Raw genomic sequence first — 18767 nt, forward strand, 5'->3', positions numbered from 1 at the left:
AAAGAGATTTTGCCTCAGTTGTTCAAATTGACTCAGATGAAGGTTTGAGGTAAAAACCGCAGGAAGGAGTTTAAATTCAGAAAAATTATAACTCTCTTAATGGACACAGTAGGAAAGGGGATAATGTCAGGAGGAACCATTGGAATGCTTAGGCTAATAATCCAATTTAAGAATAAAACTTTAATTAAATAATAAATGAACATGTTTAAATTTAGAAAATCCAGTAATGATGATGGAATTAAACACTCCATTACTTATAATGTAATGGAAGGTTCCATTTCCTATGGAAGATTCTATTTCTAAAGAACTATAGGGTTACATAAGAATTATTTTTCCTGTAATGAATTGGCAGTGACACTTCCTGTGACGTAGTGGTAAACTCCACTTCCAGCGGGAAATGATTAAGCAAAAACTCTAATTCTGACAGTTCTCTGAGTCACACACAGATCAGCTAAAAACTCCATAGGAATGTAACAGGAGCCCATAGGAATATACAGGGATGATGCAATATTTCATCATTACTGGATGATGTAATAGAAATAGAGGAACAATATTGCATCATTTTCAGTAGGGAATGACTCAGCAAAATCCCATAGGATGCACTGTAGCCCAGTGGTCACCAACCAGTAGATCAGGGTCTACCGGTAAATCTTGGAGCCTCTGACATGTGAACCTAACTGGTTTGGCTAGGAGGCTACCAAGTGCCAGCACCTCAGCTGTCCCTCCCCACACTGCCCTGAGGCAGAGTGGCGCTGATGTCATCCTGTCCCCCTCTCCAGTACCCCATCTTCACAAAGTGAGGAGAGCGGGGCCTCAGAGAAAGGGCAGGGCAGGGGTATTTGGGTTTGAGGTAAGTCCTGGACTGACAAATTCAAAAAGTGATCTTGTACTTAAAAAGGTTGGAAACCACTGCTGTAGCCCATAGGAATAGATGGGACTTCCTGTCATGTACAGGCACACATGGCTGGGCTTGGCTAAATTAGCATATGCTAATCCCTGGAAGCTAATTGGCTGAGCCTACATGACAAACCAGACTATAAGCACAATAGCTGACAGGCTACAGCTATGCTAGGATTGGGGACCTCCAAGAGACAAGATGGTACAAGACACCTGCAAGGAACAAGCCACTTGAGGAACAGCAGCAGCAGCAGAACCCTGAAGAGAAGCTGCCTGAAAAGAAGCTACTTGAGCAGCAGCAATCACAGAATTCTGATGTTGCTCTGGAAAATGGCTGCTCCAGCAACCTAGCCAGCAGGAGGTCACAGAAGTGATCACCTCAGCAGCCAAGCAGGCTTCTGTCTCTGCCTCCAGCAGAATCAACAGCCTGGTTGGGCCCCTGGGCAAGGTGGTAGTAGATATCTGCTCTGGGTCCCCTTGAAGGGGCAGGACCTTGGGCAGAAGAGGCAGGTTGGAGTTAGGCAGCTTTCCTGAGGCATGCTCCACAGCATTTTGGCAGCAATTTAAAGGGGCCACTGCCACAGCAGTGGCTGGGAACTCTGGGCCCTTCTGTAACACTGGGTGCCATGGCAACTGCCCTCCTTCTCTTCCCTCACCCTCATCAGTGGGCCAGGCCACCAGAAGGCAGCATTTACCTCAGCAAAACTCCATCAAAATAGGGGTCTAAGGCCACCAGTGCTCTCTGCAGCATTGCTCTCTATACTCAGAACAGAATGACCATTGACAATTTAGAGATTTTAAGGGCAGTAGTGTAACTTAATCTTGCATCTACTATACAAGATAGTATAGTATAGTATAGTATAGTTGCATGCTCAGCCAGGCGAGGAGGGGAGGGGCGGTGACGTACACGGCCAGGGGGTGGGGCCGTGTACGTCACCCGAGCCATTTTTGCGCCCTGGGCCCGACCCGGCCCGGCAGCACCACACGGCCCAGCAGCATGGGGTGGCACCTGAGGCGCCTGGGAATGCCATCGTCCATCACGACAGCACGGCGCGGTGCCCTTGAGGCGTCTGGGAGCTCCCCCGCCCAGCATGGCAGTACAGCGTAGCGCCCTTGAGGAGCCTGGGGGTGCCCCCGCCCGGCCCAGCACTACGGTGCGCATGGTGCAGCGCCCTTGAGGAGCCCGGGGGCACCCCTGCCTGTCCCGGCAGCACCACACAGCGCCCTGCCCTGCAAGCTGTAAGGCAGAAACTGAAGGTGGGGGGGGGGGGAAATAAGAGGAAGGGGTGGGAGAGGAAAGGGCTTTTGTGGTGGGGGAGGGTGGAGGAGGAAGAAAGGGGAAGGGGTGGAAGGGGCTTGTATGAAGGGAGAGGGGAGGGAAGGGAGAGGGGAGGGGAGGGAAAGGGAGGGGAGGAAAAAAGGGGAAGGCAGCAAAGAGACAAGGTAGAGGAGACACAAATGCTGGGGGGGGAAGTGGAAACAATGAGAAAAAGGGCAGGAGGGGAGGTGTCAGGGTATGTCTACACTGCCACCCTAGTTCGAACTAGGGTGGCTAATGCAGGCATTCGAAGTTGCAAATCTTGCCGGGCGCCGCCATTTTTAAATCCCTGTTAGTGCGGACTCCGGGCCTGCGGCTACACGCGGCACGGAGTAGGTAGTTCGAATTAGGCTCTCTAATTCGAACTACCGTTACTCCCGAGGTGTACCAGTAGTTCGAATTAGAGAGCCTAATTTGAACTACCTACTCCGTGCCGCGTGTAGCCGCAGGCACGGAGTCCGCACTAACGGGGATTTAAAAATGGCTGCGCCCGGCAAGATGCAAATGAAGTCCGGGATATTTAAATCCTGGGCTTCATTTGCAACTTCGAATGCCTACATTAGCCACCCTAGTTCGAACTAGGGTGGCAGTGTAGACATACCCTCAGTGGGAGGGGGGACAGGGTGATGCTGGAAGAGGAGAGGGTAAGGGCGTTGGGGATTGGAGGGGGAGGTGCTGGGAGAAGGCTTGACAGAAGGGGTAGGCATGAGGAAGGTGGGGTTGGAGCAAGTCATGTGTGAGGGCACGGGGGCAGAGGGTGGTGAAGGGGTGGGCATCAGTGAAAAAAGGGGCAGGGGCAGTGACGGAAGGGGGAGGAACCAGGAGAGTGCAGGGGTAAGGGAAGGTGCAGGTGCCAGGGGATTCTGGGGGTGAAGCAGAAGGGCAGACACCTGCAAGGGAGGGACCAGCACCAGAGGAGAGAGGCAAGGGAGGTGTTAGATGAAGGGATGAGGAGGGGTAGGTCACATGATCAGAGTGGGGCTACTGGAGGAGTGGGCACAGGGGGGAGAGAAGGGTTGGTGGAGGAGGGGCAGGTCTCAGAAAGGCTGAGGGCAGTGAGAAGGGCAGGAGTCAGGACAGCAGAGGAGGGTGAGGGGCTGGGAGGCAGCAGGCACCAAGGGAGTTGATGGAGCAAGGGGAGGAGACATGGCAGAAGAGGGGAAAGGTAGATATTTATTAATAACTTGGGTGCCACAATGGCACATCCAAACAAGCCACATGAATTCGGTACTGGTGCACAACACAAAATGCATTCTGCTCATGGGAGGAAACTCTTAGAGGGAACACTTCCCCTTCCTCCCTCCCACCTCTGCATTAATATCACACACATTGTATTAATTCAATTGCAGGATAGTTTGCATGGAGAGGGGGGGTTGGTGCGGGCCAAACTAATTCCTATTGGTAGGAGAATGGTGGGAAAAGTCCTTGGGTTGGGGAGAGGTCACATAACACTTTTTACTTTTGGTCATGTGCCCATCTTGCCTGGAGAGGGTTATGTCCAGCGCTGTGGCTAATGGGGGCCAGGGGGTGGTCAAAGTGCATTTTTTTTAAAAATCTTTGGGTGCACGCCTATGGTGACCCTCGTTGGCCAACTCCCTGCTCTAGGCAAGGCGTGGAGCCTCGCCAGGTAGGTCAGCAGGGCGAGGCCCTGCTCGTACCAGGTGCACGTGCTCGTGAGAGCAGAGACGGTAGCTGGAGAGGGTTTTTCTGCCCCAACCCCCTGTAGCCCATACCGTGATGCAGGCCGCGGCACCTCTCGCCCTGCTTTCTCGTGGCTGGGGGCTATGCGCCCTTCTCGCAGTACAGGTTTGAGTCGCGGCGGGCGGGAGAAAGACCGTCAGCAGCGCGCGCTGGGGGACCAGGGAAAGCAGCGTGTCGAGCGCGCGCAGGCCGCGCCTGGCAGGACCGCGCGTGCGCTGTGGCAGACGCTTACCTCAGCCTCAGCTATCAGACCCGCGTCGGAGCCCGGCCTGATTTCCGGGGCGTGTGTTGTGATCTGGGGCTGTGCGCGGTGCCTTCCCCCTCCCACCCCTCAGCTGCCGGGGGCTGGCCGCCTGCCTGCCGGCATTCATCCCGGACAGGAGGACGCAGAGCCCGGCCCCGCTGGAGGAGGCCGCGGAGAGCCCGAGCCCATCCTTGCGGTGAGTTGGGAAGGGCCTCGGCAAGGCTAGTGCGGCGAGACCCCTCTCCCGCGGCCGAGGCAGCCGGGGGAGGTCCCCTCCCCACTCTGAAGCATGGCGTCCTGCTGTGGTGCTGCTGTCCCGTCTCGTGGTGCCTGCTTAGGCTGGGGGTTGGCAGTGATTTGCTGGCTGTGCAGAGGATGCTGCAGCATCACCATTCTCCTAGGCCAAGGGGCTGTGTCAAGGTAAACACGAGCCACCCGGGGAGCGAGAGGAAGACTCTTCCTGCATGACACGCTAATAACAGGGCGCTGCCTTAACCTTTCATCTTCTCTGAACGTCACTGGCAGGAGCCGTGGCTTGGGAGCAATGTTCATTGTTGTGATGCCATGCTACAGGTGTGGCCATGTTGAGCTTTAGGGTCTACAGCAGGGTCGCCATAACTGTGGGCCATACTTTGGGAGGCACAGGCAACGAAGTTTAAAGTAGTCTTGGATGGTACACTCCACCTCTGCAATCACCTCTTTGCTATTTTAAATGTGGCTTTTTTCTGTTGTTGAGAAATTCAGAAACAACAAGGGAAAACTGATAGTGAAGGAAAAGAATCTGTGCAAAATATAAGTCTGCCTGCCAGGATCTCTGTAGGGTTGGGGTTTAACTTGGAAAATACATATGCCTGAAGTACACAGCCTGAAAAAACAGATAATCTTTTTTCTATGTCTTTCAATTACTTTTGCTATAGGAATTGCTTGTAATAGCAGGAAAATGGTTTTGGAAAGAAATAAGTTCACCTCTCTCTAATCACGGTAAGATGCCTGTATCACCCATTGGTTCCTGTAACTTTGTATTCAAATGTACCTGAATGTGCCATTAAGCTTAGGCAACATCAAATGCTAATTTTGACTTGGAGCGGTTCAAACTTTGTCTTCAGACTGAGGTCTAAATTACAAAATTAGGTTGATCTACACCAGAGGTGGAGAACATTTTGAAATCAGGGCCACTGACTCATGGTAAAATCAGTTGAGGGACACACGTGAATCAGAAGAGAAGAAATACTAAAAAAACAAACCCAAAAACCCTCCAAAACAGCCCCTTCTCTCTTCCCCACTTCCCCCGTCCGATACCTCACTGACGTGGCCTCTTCAACTGAGAAACAGAAAAAAAGAGACACTCATTTCGCTCATGCAACTCTGTGGACGGAGTACTGAAACTCAGGGCTTCTGTCCCCCTCTCGCCCCTCTCCTCCTGGGCTGAACTAACTCTTCTAAAACTACTAGACTTTGTGGGGCCCCTAGGCTCTGAGGTGGGGCCAAAAAGGAGGAGTTTAGCTTATGGGAAGAGACTGCTGGCCGTGGACTTGGGGTGAAGGGTCAGGGGTCTAGGAGGGAGGTAGAATGCAGGTGCAGACTGAGTGTGGAGGATCTGGGCAGAAGATAGGATGCAAGAGAGGGCTGGGTTTGGGGTCTAGGTGGGAGGTAGGGTGAAGGAGCTAGGTAAGGGTGTGGCATCTGGGTGAGAGGTATGGTGTGGGAAGGGGTAGGGGATTGGGGTGCTTACTTGTCACATCACCCTGGGAGGCTCTGTACTGCCTTGCACTTGCTGGCACTGCCGCTCCCATTGGCCGTGTTTCCTGGCCAGCAGGAGTGGTGGGAGAAAACCCTGTAGGTGCTGCCATTCTCCCAGTTGGCAGGGAGGGGAAAGGCAGTGCTCAGAGCTGCTTTCTCCCTCAGCTAGGCAGAACAGGGCACACAGTGTTGGCTCCCTGCTGCTTCCCTCTGCTGTGATGGGGGGAAGCTACAAGCCTCTTGGGCTGGATCCAGGGAAATGGGGTTGCATCCAGCCTGTGGGCTGTAGGTTCCCCAATCCTGATCTGCAGTCTCACACAGTAATTACATAAGCTGGGGGGGGAGATAAACCCAGGGTTGTGAGTTCAGTCTTTGAGGAGTCCATTTAGGGATCTGGGGCAAATCTGTCAGGGTTGGTACTTGGTCCTGCTGTGAGGGCAGGGGACTGGACTCAATGACCTCTCAGGTATATCTCCAAGAACTGGAAGATACTTTATCTCATTATATTCAGTTGTGTTCATATAACTATTTTTGTGCTAGTAGTTTGAGGTGCGATTGCATTGATTGAAGTTGGGCATTATGAAGCACTAACAGCCCCAGCTGTGGGTCAGTCAAGGACTCAATTTCACAGCAGGGAACCTACCAGTTATGAAATGGACATTTTTGTCGGTTTCACAGCTGCAATTACTTATTTAATATTTTCTTTTGAATTGCTGCTTGAAATAATAGCAACTATGAAACTCAAGGATGTCAGTTTCTCTACTGATAGGTTCCCTGCTGTGAACTTGAGCCCCTGTGCTGGCCTTATGTCTGGCTGCCACGCCCCAGTGCCAGCGGGAGGAGGCAGTAAATGCACACTTGGAGCCTTGCAGCAGCCTCCTCATGAGAAATGAGGAATGGAGTGGGGGGAAGACCTCAGCCATCTCGTAGTAAGATGGGAGAGGGGGGAGGATGACCCAAGCCCAGGTGGTAGGTTTGAATTCTTCTGTCCCCTAATTCCTCTTGAGGAGTTGGTGGCAAGGCTCCAGGCTGCCAGCCCAAGTGGGACGGGGTAGCAGTCTCTGGACTGCTGGCAGGTGATGTCAGTAATGAAATGTCTACACAGGCACTGTGTTACCCTAAATACGTTGACTTAAGTGTTACACCTTTCTCAGAAGTGGAGTTATTAGTTCGATGAAGTGGATGACTTTCATTGGTGGGCACAACATTCTAGTATAGGTACTGACATAGTTAGGCCACTGTAAGTTGCCTTATGTTGACCTAACTCTCTAGTGTAGACCAGACCAAAGGTTGCAAAACTGAATGGGAACAATGTTGGATACTATTGTGGTACTACAGCACAGATATAAGGAAGGAGGAGGAAATTAAAAAATCATGACAGATATCTGGGCCAGTGCTTGAGGTAACCCCTTGACATTATCAGCCATGTAAAATATGTATTTAATGCTTATTTAGCGCAAACTATATTTTAACATTTTATTTGTTTACAATGTTAAAAAAAATCTATCCGTAGGCAAGTAGAATATTGCAAGGTGTTGCTTATCATAGAAAAGGGAATTACACTTTTGCAGTTCATTTTGTAAAGGGTTTTTGCTTTTGCAAATGAAAGCTGACCTCAGTTTAATTCACCATCTTAAGTGTCTGGGTCTGAAAAGAGTATGTTTGATGTATGCTTTATTGTTTAAATTGGCCTCAGTGTGTTTCTGTGGGAAGGCTTTTGTTGAAGGCAGTGTATCTCCATGCTGGCATGGGCTAGCTTGTTAGATTGAGGCCTAAACTCTTCAGATATTTTCATGTTGTACGTGATCGAGATGCACTTTTTTTTAAATACAGAGGTAAAAATACTGCTGCTACTAGTTCTTGTGCAATATGTAAGCTTTTATTTTCGGACGTTTTCGTACCAAAACCCAATACAAACTGTGGTGTTACCCGGAGAGCTGGGGTAAACAATTGCTGTGCTATGGGCTATGCAATTTAATTAAAGCCTAAGGTGCCCTCCCACAGAAGCCAGATTCGGCCTGGTATCCTGTATCTAATCACCAGGGAAACAGCTTAGAAATCACCAAACAACAAGAATTTAGGGCCAAACCATGTATTTTAAATGTAAGATCAAACATTAGCAAACAGCATACAACTTAGCAACAGTCCCACCCTAACCCTGGAAAAGAAGAAGATAGAAGAGTCCCCCACGCACAAGGATATACATTACATTCAAAGCGGCGATTGATGTTTGATGTCCGTGACCTTCAACCTCGTGGCTAGTGAAAAGCCTTAAGGGAGGACAAAGGGAGCGATCCCTCGATGGATGCTTCTCGCCTCCTACAAGCTGACGCTTGGTGGGCACCGGATCCTGTCCGAGTATCCATAAGCGAGACAGTGTTATAAGTCCCAAAGTCTTAGTGGGAGCAGAAAAGGCTTCCCTTATTCCAGTTAAAGTCACTAGCAGTGGGTAGTCTTGTCAGACTGCAGGCTGGAACCTTGGCCTCCTCCGGGTAGACGATGACGCAGGGGAATGATGATTACAGATGCACACACGGGACATGAAGGGGGCCAAAGAACACGAATGCTCCTTGACAAGGGTATATAAACACCTCATGGCGGGAAAACCATGAAGAGAGCGGGGTGCAGAGAACTAGAGCTGGGTGCATAAGACTTGGGTGCCGTGTGCAAAGAATGGGTGTGCACGCAGGCAATTGGGCGGTGTGCACAGCCTTTGGTGCTGAGTGCACAGGTTTAGTGCTGGGTGCACAGCCTTCCTTTACCCGTTTTGGCGGGAAAACTGCTCTGAGGGAAAAAGAACCCCTCAGACTCCATTTTGTATTGATGTTTGATGTCCGTGACATTCAACCTCGCAACAGTGGGAAAATTTTTAAATTTCAGTAGAAACAATTATAAAAAATGTGAGTAGAGTATAGCATCTTAGTATGGCTTTCTCCCCCCCCCTCCCCCCGCCCCCAACAAGTTTTCCTTTTGTTTTTATGCTCCACAACTTTTCTGTTTTTTTTTTTTTTTTTTCTCAACAACTTTGAGTACCGGCATCTTTTTTTCTTACAAAAAAGGTAGGGGTGTGTGTGTGTGTGTGTGTGTGTGTGTGTGTGTGTGTGTGTGTGTGTTTCAGATGAGATGATCTTGAGTGGAGAAAAACATTTCTCTAGTACTTGCCACTTCAATGCTCAGCATTATGATAGTGTTTCAGAACCAAAAAGTAATTTTTTAAGCAAAATTGAAACTAACTCTCTTGAAATGTAAAAGCTTCAGTGGGTAGCCACGTTGGTCTGTACAGGATAAACATAAGAATGGCCATACTGGGTCACACCAAAGGTCCATCTAGCCCAGTATCCTGTCTTCCGACTGGCCAGTACCAGGTGGTCCGAAGACGACAACAACAAACATAAGAACATAAAAAAACCAACAAATAGTCTGGTAGCACTTGAAAGACTAACAAAACATGTAGTCTACTTCTTCAGATGACCAGAACCCCCTTACCTTCTGTCCTGTTTATTTGAGTTCTGGAAATCCAACACTCTGGTCATCTGAAGAAATAGGCTATGCCCATGAAAGCGCATGATATCGTCTACATGTTTGTTAGTCTTTAAAGTGCTACCAGATTATTTGAAATTTAAAGACATTGAACATTTAAATAAACAGCATGCATAATGGACTGAATTCTGCGAAGACAGAATTCATGTATTTTAAATATTGGCCAAATATTGCAAAGTTGAATCCCTAAAGTTAGGCACCAAGCAGAACTTGAAAAAAAGAACTTAAAAAAACCTTTGTTTTTCATCTTTTGATCTGTCATGGTGTAGATCAGGGGTCTCCAAACTTTTCTGCCCGAGGGCCGCATTAACTATCAAACAGCAGTTCGGGGGCCGACTACACACTTGAGGTCCAAATAAAAAACAATCAAAACATGGATGTTGTTTTTAATTATTTATTTAATATTATTTTATTCAGTTATTATTTAATAACACATTGATACACTACACATGAACACCTGTATTAGTGTGAATGGTGAAATTGTTTCCTGGATGCCAAAATAGAGCCCAGCCCACTAGTGACCTCATGAGAGAGCTAGCCAATAGGATAAGAATGCACTGGCCAATAGGGAGCAATTGTCCACGCCAAGTCCCAACCCCTCTTGCTGTGAGGGACGCGCAGAGCCCGGGCTCGGCCGTCGGTCCGCAGGGCGTGTGGCCGTCCGTTGGCGGCTCCGATCCCCCGCACCCCCGGCCGGGGAGTCTCGCTGCCCAGGGCAAGGGCTGCGCGGGTCCAGAGTCCCTCCTCCGTCCCGCTGGCTCCTCCGGCTTCCCTCTCCTGGCTGCCTGCCCAAAAGAAAGTGAGTGCCGGCCGCCCCTGTCCTTCCGGCCCCTCCCCCTTTTGAGCCGGCACGCACGGGGCGTGCTGTTCACCCTGGCGTCCCTGCCCCTTCTCCTCCTGGGTCCTGCCGCCTTCCTCGCCTGCCGCGCCTGCGGCTGCGCGCCCTCGCTCCCCTCCCCGTGGGCTTTCCCATGGGCTCCGCTGCGCTGGGAGGGGCTGTCAGTGTGGGGAGTTTCTTCCCCGCCCCAGCCCCAGCTCCGCGGCGCTGCGCCGCTCGGCGCTTCTCCAGGGGAGGGGCTGTTAGTGCGGGGAGTTTCTTCCCCGTCACAGTCTCCACGGGCCGGATGAGAGGGCCTCGCGGGCCGCATCCGGCCCGCGGGCCGTAGTTTGGAGACCCCTGGTGTAGATAATGAAAATTGGTTAGTCAGATTCATTTTGTTTATAACCACAGTTTCATTATTAGATATCCAGTGTTTTGGCTACAATCAAAGCAAGGTATTATTTTTGAATATTTCTGGGTTTTAGTCTTCATTAAATCTAATGGTTTTTTTAAAAGAAACTCTAAATATTTATCTAAGGAGTTAATAATATAATTATCTTATTTTTTCCTCAGAAACATGAGTAGTTTATGTTCATGAGTAGTCTCACTAAGGCTAGATCTACATTACAGCCCAGATCGAGGCTCTGAGATTGATTTACAGTACTGATGGTCAATTTAGCTGGTTTAGTTAAGACCTCCCTAATAGATGACAGATGACTCTCCCATTAACCCTGTTACTCTATCTTGGATGAGTAGAGTAAGGGAAGTTGACGGAAGAATTTCTCCCATCAGTCCTCTGTAGTGTGGAGCTTGCAGTAATGTGACTTAGGATACATCAACTCTAGCTACATTATTCATGTATCTGGATTTGCATAGCTTAAGCTGACTTTGTGCTGTAGTGTAAATATAGCCTCAGTATAATGGAACTACACACAGGTACAGTATAAGTGTTTGCAAGGATGGGGCCTATTACTTTCAAAACCAATCCTTTTAATATCTTTGGAATTTGCCACTGAGGGTGAAGAGGTGGCAGAGCTTCTGTAAAACTAGAGGCATCTTTCAAAAATTATGCTCTCTACATGATAGAAAAAAATCCTCTTTGCATAAGCTGGCTAGAGTTCATATGTATGGAAATAGTCTTAATTTTATTCAGTGGCTAAATGTTTTGCATAATATTCTGTTATATTGTCAATAAGCTGAAGTCTAATCAATAGGTCTGTCTCTTTTAACATGAGAAAGGTACCCATGTTAGGTTTACATTGGGTGACTCCTTGCCGAAAGGGATATTAAGGAGATAAAATAACTAATGGTGCTTTCTGTAGTTAGGAAGCTAAAATGAATAATTAATTTTATTTCCATTTAAATAATAAAAAGATGCCTATACAAGGCTCTGGGCACGTTAGAACATAATTAAGTAATACAGTAAAACTCCAGTTGTCCGGCATCCAGTGGTCTGGCACTCCTGATAGTCCGGCACCAACTGGAACCCGGAAGTGCTCCGGTCAGCTGGATCTGAAACTGACAAGCGGCGGACTTGGGGAAGCGGCAGAGCAGTGCAGCTGGGGTGCTGCCAGGTTGGTCCCACAGCACTGCCCTCACCCCCCCGCTCGGCTATAACTACTGCAGTCTGGGGGATGGGGAGCCCGCTCCCTTCCTGGAAACTCTCGGTGGCTGCACAGGGCTGACCTCAACTGGAACGGGGCAAGTTTGGGGACTTAGCTCTCGCCCCCTCTCCTCCACTGCCGTTCGCAGGCCGGCGACTGGGTTTCCCCAGCTGGCCTGTCGCCAGCGGCTGCACGGGGCTTCTCCCGCCATTTTGCTGGAAGGCGGAGGTTTGCCCCTTGCTGTGCAGTTCCCTGCCCACCCCCTGGATGCAGTGCGGGTCTTGGCAGACCTGTCACAGCCCTCTCAATACTCCGGCATATCTGATACTCCAGCACCACTTAGGTTCCAAAGGTGCTGGATTATCGGAAGTCTACTGTATTATAATAAAACCCCAGCAGCATTCAAATAATCATTTCAAAAAAGGGAATTCAGTGAGCCAGCCTACGAAATCTGTTCTGACCTCTTCATAGTTCTGTGAAGCATATCTTATGCCCTCTTCAAAAACCCAGTAATACAGATGCCTTTTGCGGTGTAACCTGAAGATCCCCAGATTCAATTTATTTTGGACCAAGAGAGTACCAGTTTCAGAATCTGGTGTCCTTTTAGAGAATGTCGTGCCAGCTACCTTTTCTCTGTCATGACATCTTGAACATCTCTGATGACCATAGATGTGGCAGTATGGAGGGAGGAGAAGAGAGGGGAAGCATAAGTATGTAGTTTGCTCTTTTGGGTTTCTGTGGTTCATAACCAAAACTTCATCTGAAGACAAGTGATCAGCCTAGAGCAGGGGTCTCAAACTCATAGCCCAGAGGCCATCTATGGCCTGAGCGGTTCCACCATCAGGCTTATGTGTAGCTGCCGACATGAATCCCTATAGCTCTGGGGGAGGTGGCTCTGTACCCTTGCCCCCCCCCCCCCCCCATGCCCAGCCCCTTCTATGTTCACACCCTGCTTCTTCCTGCCCTTGCTCTGGCCTTTCCTCCACCCGCCATTGCACCCTACCCGAAGCCCTCTTCCCCCAAGGGATATGGCCTTGGGGATTACTTGGGGCATGGTGTGGGGCAGCAGCAGGGGATTTGAAGAGTGGCATTGGCCCTAAGGTAAACTGAATATGAGACCTTGTCTTAGAACATTTGTGTCATGCCCCCAATGAGATGCGCTGTTCAGTAAGTGAGCTGCTAGTTTCTGCACCATCTTCAGACTGAATGGCTTTAAGTTACAGCCTCATGTTAAATGCATGCCAGTAGTTATGTTTGGAGGTAACTAGAGCATGGATAACTCAGTGTCCACATTTGAATGGAAAGGTCCGGATAGGTTTGCATGGGAAATAGTGGACAGTGTTGTAATGTGATTGCTGATTAGTGGCTGAGGTCTAAAGTAACTCCAGATGAAACCTAATATCTAGTGAAAAAGGTATGTCTTTAGTCAAAGGGACTGATGTTTTATCCACTCTCTTCTCCTCCCTGCTTTCCCAACCCACCATCATTGCTTCAGTAGGTTCGCTCCTATGAATGCCATAATCTCAACTAGACCATAGCTGAGGTGCTGAACAGCATTGTCTGAATTGGACAAGATAGAGATGTATTTAGAAATTATCAGCACACTGAAAACACCACATTCCATTCCTTTTTACTAACCCTCGTAATTGCTCCATACATACTCTCTGAACTGAAGATCCTGAATGTTTTCTTTATGCTTTCTCACAAGAGCAAAGAAGAGTACCCTCCAGAATAATTACACAATAGGAAGGGAGTTGTTTAGGTTGGACATGAGTAAAAACTTCCTGTCAGAGTTGTTATCCACTGAAATAAATTGCCTAGGGATGTTGTGAAATCTCCATCATTGGAGCTCTTTAAGAGCAGGATAGACAAAAAACAGTCAGGGATGGTCTAGATCAGGGATGGGGAACCTAAGGCCTGGGGGCAAGACTCAGCCCCTGGCTTGCTTGGATCTGACCCCTGTGGGAGCCCACACTTGTGAGGAGTGAGGTTTTTTGTTTTTCACTTGTGCACAGCCCGACTGATTTTTCTGTGGGGCAGTGGCCCTGACCAAAAAAGATTCCCCACTACTGGTCTAGATGGTGTTTGGTCCTGCCATGAATACAGGGGACTGGATTTAATGATGTTAGAGGGCTTCCCCTTTCACTCTCCCACTTCCCTGTTTCTTGTCATGCTGACAGAAGACCAGAAGTCTGAAGTACAGATAGTGGGGATGTTTCTTGGAGTTAACTTTCAGCAAACATTATGCTAATTTCCTTCCTAATTTGTTTCCAGTTTAACCTCAATTTATATAGTACAATTTGAGATCGCTCCACTATATAGTAACCAATGATTTTTTTTGAAATTTTGATAATCAATTCTAACATATTGTAAAATAATTCTCTGATCAATTATCTCCTACCACCTTGATTTATTTATAGTGTCCAACCTTTTTACACCCAAGATTACTTTTTAAATATCAAGACAAGCCAAGATCTACTCCATCTCTTCTCCAAGACCCCATCTCTTCCTTGAGGCCCTGCCCTCTCTGTTCCCTTTCTCTCCATCACTTGCTGTCCCCGGCCCATATACACTCTCAGGGTACGGCTACACTGCCGCTTTTTTTGAACCTTCTGTCAGAAGAGGTTTTTCTCACATTTAGCCCGTCTAGACTGGATGCCCCCTTATACCTCATGTAAAGAGAAATGCAGGGGCTGCCAAAAGAGTGTGTTTGCCGGAAAAACTCTTGTAGTATAGCCGTACCCTCACTGGGTTGAGACAGGTGGTGTGGGCTCTGGGGTAGGAATGAGGGATTTGGGTGTGGGAAGGGGTGAGAAGTGCAAGCTCTGGGAGGGAATTTGGATGCAGGAGGATGTGGAGAAGAGAATGCTGACTCGGGGAGGGGGCTCCAGGCTGGGGAGTGTTGAGGTCAGGTGGAGCATTGGGGTGCTGAGCAAGCCACAGGCTTGTGGATGTGAGGGTGCAGGAGTTTGTCTTGGGGTGTGTGAGACACTCAGGGCAGGGAGGTTGGGAGTGTGATAGGCTCAGGACACAGATTTGCGGTGTGTGGATGGTGCAGGAGTGTTGTGGCAGAAAACGGAAGATGTGGGAGTGCAGGAGTTTGGGGATGAGAGGCTCAGGACGGGGTTCCAGTGTATGATAGGCTCAGATTTGGGGTCAGGGTGGGGGGTACGAGAGTGTTATGATGCTGTGGCCAGATAGGAGCTTGGCGGCCAGGCTTCATGTTTAAATAAAATATGTCAAACACAAAAGGTTTCAGCATTGTCTTTATTTATGAGAGTGGCAGGGAACCTGTTTTGAGTCAGGATCACTGATCCACAGAAAAGTCAGTCGGGACCACAGAAGTGAGATGCAAAAACACAGCCGTTCCCAAAACCCCCCAAACCTCACTGATGAGGCCCCAACTGTTCCGGTGGGGACTGGGGCAGGAGACAGGGTGCCAGTGGATGCTGGGTAAGGGAACAGTGTGTTGGGGCTAGGTACTGGTGGGTGCCAGGGCAGGGGAAGGCTGCTAGTGGGGGCTGAGGCAGGGGACAGGGGGCTGGGGCAAGGTACTCGTGTGGGGAGGAAGGGGTCTGCCCAGGGGGAGGGGACAGGGTCAGCTCGGGCCAGTACCTGGGGATCCTGCAGCCGGTCTCAGGAAGCACGTGAGCTGCTCCCCCATCACCCAAACAGCCAGCGCATTTCCTGAAACGCCAGGTGTGTGACACTCTGACGACTTCCTTCTCCTGCTGCCTTCCTGAAGGGGTGTGCCTGGGCAGTTGGAGCTGGCGCAGTCCCGGGACTCCTCTTTCCCCCCCCCCCCCACTCACATGTGCGCAGGAAGGCAGAGGAGAAGGAAGTGCCCGGTGCACGCTTCCTCCTGGGACTCCTACACCTCCTCCGCCTCCCCACGTGCAGGCAGGCAGCAGGGGTAGGAAATCGCTGGTGCACCATAGTCCTGGCTTCAGGAAACATGCTGGGTATTTGGGGAAGGGGGGAGCATTCGGCGCACTTCCAGAAATCCTGGAAGTGGCGCACAGCTGCAGGACTTCCCCCCTCCCCACCCTGCAGGAAGCCCGCGCTATCTCCATTGTCGCTGGAGGTAGCATCAGTGGGGGCTTCTTGAGGGTGAGGCGGCATGGGGGGGTCCCGAACGCTTCGCGATTAACTGGTTGAATCCTGCTGATAGACCAGTCAATCGCGATCAACGGGTTGGTGACCATGGATTTACACCCAGGAAGATAGAAGCAATTAAAATCAAGAAAAAGGTCACCAAGAATAACAATAGAAAAGCAGAGACTGTTTCACAGCCAGTCATAGAATCGTAGGGTTGAAAGAGGCCTCAGGAGAGCATTGATTTAGCTGTGGTTGGTCCTGCTTGGGGCAGGGGGTTAGACTCATTCAGAGCTTTGTCAGTCTGGGACTTAAAAACCTCTAGGGATGGAGATTCCACTCTCTCCCTAGGTAACCCATTCCAGTGCTTCACTGCCCTCCTAGTGAAATAGTTTTTCCTAATATCCAGCTAAAACTCCACCACTGCATCTTAAGACCATTGTTCCTTGTTCTGTCATCTGTCACCACTGAGAACAGCTTCTCTCTGTTCTCTTTGGACCCTCCCTTCAGGTAGTTAAAAGCTGCTATTAAATCTCTTCTCACTCTTCTCTTTTATAGACTTAAGTAAAATCAAATCCCTCAATCTCTCCTCATAAGCAGGGCTAGACAAATGCACTCGCCCGCTCACCCGTGGTGAGTAGATTTTACCAGCTGGCGAGTGCAGGGGTGGACTGGTCCAGTGGGCTCTTGTGACGGGCTGGCCGAAGCCCGCACTACAGGCAGCATGGCCCCATCCGATCCGCCGGCTGGTGGAGGAGCGGAGTGCCACCGGGAAGGGGGAAGTTTGGCAATTCTCAGTGCCAGGCTGCCTGCGTGCAGTTCTGGCATGAGGAAGCGGGGCGTGAGCCAGAGGGCGGGAAGCTGGCAGACGCCAGCATGACGTGGCCCTGCTGATTTTAAAGGGCCGCAGCAGCTCGGCTCTGGCTGTGTGTCCCTGGGAGCTGGCTGGGGCGTGCAGCGCAGCCAGGCCCTGCCCTGCCAGCTTCAGTCCAGCCACGGCCCCAGCCCCCTTGCCGGCAAGAGACCGCTCCCTGTTGACCACCCACCCTGCGCCCTTTTGTCTCTGCACCACCCATTCCCCATGCCGCCCCTGCACCTCGGATCCTCTGCTCTCCCTCTTCCCTGCGACTCTCTGGCTCTGCGCTGCCCTTGCACCCTGCTCCCCCTGATCCCTGCACTGCCCCTAGACGCGATCCCTCTGCCCCTCCCGTTCCCCGCGTCCCATTCGCCGTGCCTCCACCGCACCCTGCTCCGCCTGATCCCTGCCCCCCCCCAAGCTCTGTGCCGCCCGTTCCTTGCACTGTCCCTAGACCCCATTCCCTCTGCCGCTCCCGTTCCCTGCACCACACCTGAACACTCCCAGTGTTCCCTGTACCTCTCTGGTTCTGTGCTGTCCCTGCACCCCCTGTGGGTTGGGAGTGAGGGGTGCTTGTCCATAAGGAGGGGCTGGACAGGGCAGGGAAAAGGCTGCAGTTACCCAGCAGCAAATGAAAGGGGGAGTTCACTTGAAGCACCTTTGCCTTTATGGAAAAAAAGGAATGAAAATGCTATTTGCTACTTATAGGGCTAAAATGCCAGGACAAAAATGAAAACAAACAAAGAAAACCCCATTTCAAAATGCAAACATGTAAAAGACAACAAAAAAGGGGGGGCAGCCAAAAAATGTTTTGCTTGGGACAGCAAAAAACCTAGAGCTGGCCTTGGGAGAGGGGAAGGGGACATGATAGCAGTTTTCAGGTATCTAAAAGGGTGTCATAAGGAGGAGGGAGAAAACTTGTTCATCTTGGCCTCTGAGGATAGAACAAGAAGCAATGGGCTTAAACTGCAGCAAGGGAGGTTTAGGTTGGACATTAGGAAAAAGTTCCTGTCAGGGTAGTTAAACACTGGAATAAATTGCCCAGGGAGGTTGTGGAATCCCCATCTCTGAAGATATTTAAGGGCAGGTTAGATAAATGTCTATCAGGGATGGTCTAGTCAGTATTTGGTCCTGCCATACGGGCAGGGGACTGGACTCGATGACCTCTCGATGTCCCTTCTAGTCCTAATATTCTATGACTCTAGGTCCAGACCTCCCTTGAGGCAGCTCTGGATGCCATGGACTCTGTGGTCAGGTCTCTGTCAACAGGCATAGTTATGAGATGGAACTCTTGGCTCCAGGTGTCTGGAATCTCTCCTGAGGTCCAGAGTATGCCCTCCTTTTGACAGCTCCAATTTGTTTGCAGTGCAAACAGATTCTGGGCTCCATAGCTTGAAGAACACAAGGGCAATGTTAAAGTCCTTGTGCCTTCACACGCCTATAAAGTAGTGGAGGCATTTCAAAGCAACCCCCCACATTCTATCCTCCATATCAGAGGCAGGAGCAGAATAGAAGGAGTAGTAGGCAAAGTTGCCATTGCCCCCCAAGTGTCAATAGTAGTTGGAGTGGCAGCACTAATAACCAGGCCCAATGTTCACCAGGTCCTAGCAAGAATTTATAAAGGTGGGCCCAAAGGCAAGGTACCTGTTTACCCATCAGATCCTACCCTTATATTTGGGGACTGCTTGTCCCATTTTTACCATGCCTAGACCCGAGTCACGTCTGAGAGGTGGGTTATAGGCACAGTAAACATGGGATATTTCATTCATGTTCTATCTACCCCACCTTCCCATTCCCCTGACCCATTCCATTTCAGGGACCTCTCTCACAAGCAGCTCCTGCATTAGGAGGTGCAGACACTCCTCAAGGTGCGAGCAGTAGGGGAAGTCCCTCTACTGTTCAGGGGCACGGGTTTCTATTTCAATTATTTCCTTATCCTGGGTTGATATTAA

General features: G+C 50.0%; 1 protein-coding gene across 13 annotated transcripts in view; it reads left to right on the forward strand.

The window, feature by feature from the left end:
* Nucleotides 1-4024: 4024 nt before the first annotated feature.
* CCSER2 (coiled-coil serine rich protein 2) overlaps nucleotides 4025-18767 on the forward strand; it is a 223120-nt gene continuing 208377 nt past the window's right edge. For 4 of the 13 annotated variants that reach the window (XR_012905578.1, XM_075934841.1, XM_075934843.1 and 1 more), the window contains exon 1: nucleotides 4031-4356. Coding sequence is in view for 1 of the 13 variants with exons in the window: in XM_014576094.3 (XP_014431580.2) it covers nucleotides 4536-4580 (45 nt within the window). In the remaining 12 variants the exon portion in view is untranslated. Of the gene's footprint in view, nucleotides 4357-4382; nucleotides 4581-5077; nucleotides 5142-18767 lie in introns of those variants that run through there. The other 9 variants (XM_075934839.1, XM_075934840.1, XM_014576104.3 and 6 more) reach the window with 8 other exon arrangements.

This window comes from Pelodiscus sinensis, chromosome 8 (genome assembly GCF_049634645.1).
Source record: "Pelodiscus sinensis isolate JC-2024 chromosome 8, ASM4963464v1, whole genome shotgun sequence".
NCBI lineage: Eukaryota > Metazoa > Chordata > Testudines > Trionychidae > Pelodiscus > Pelodiscus sinensis.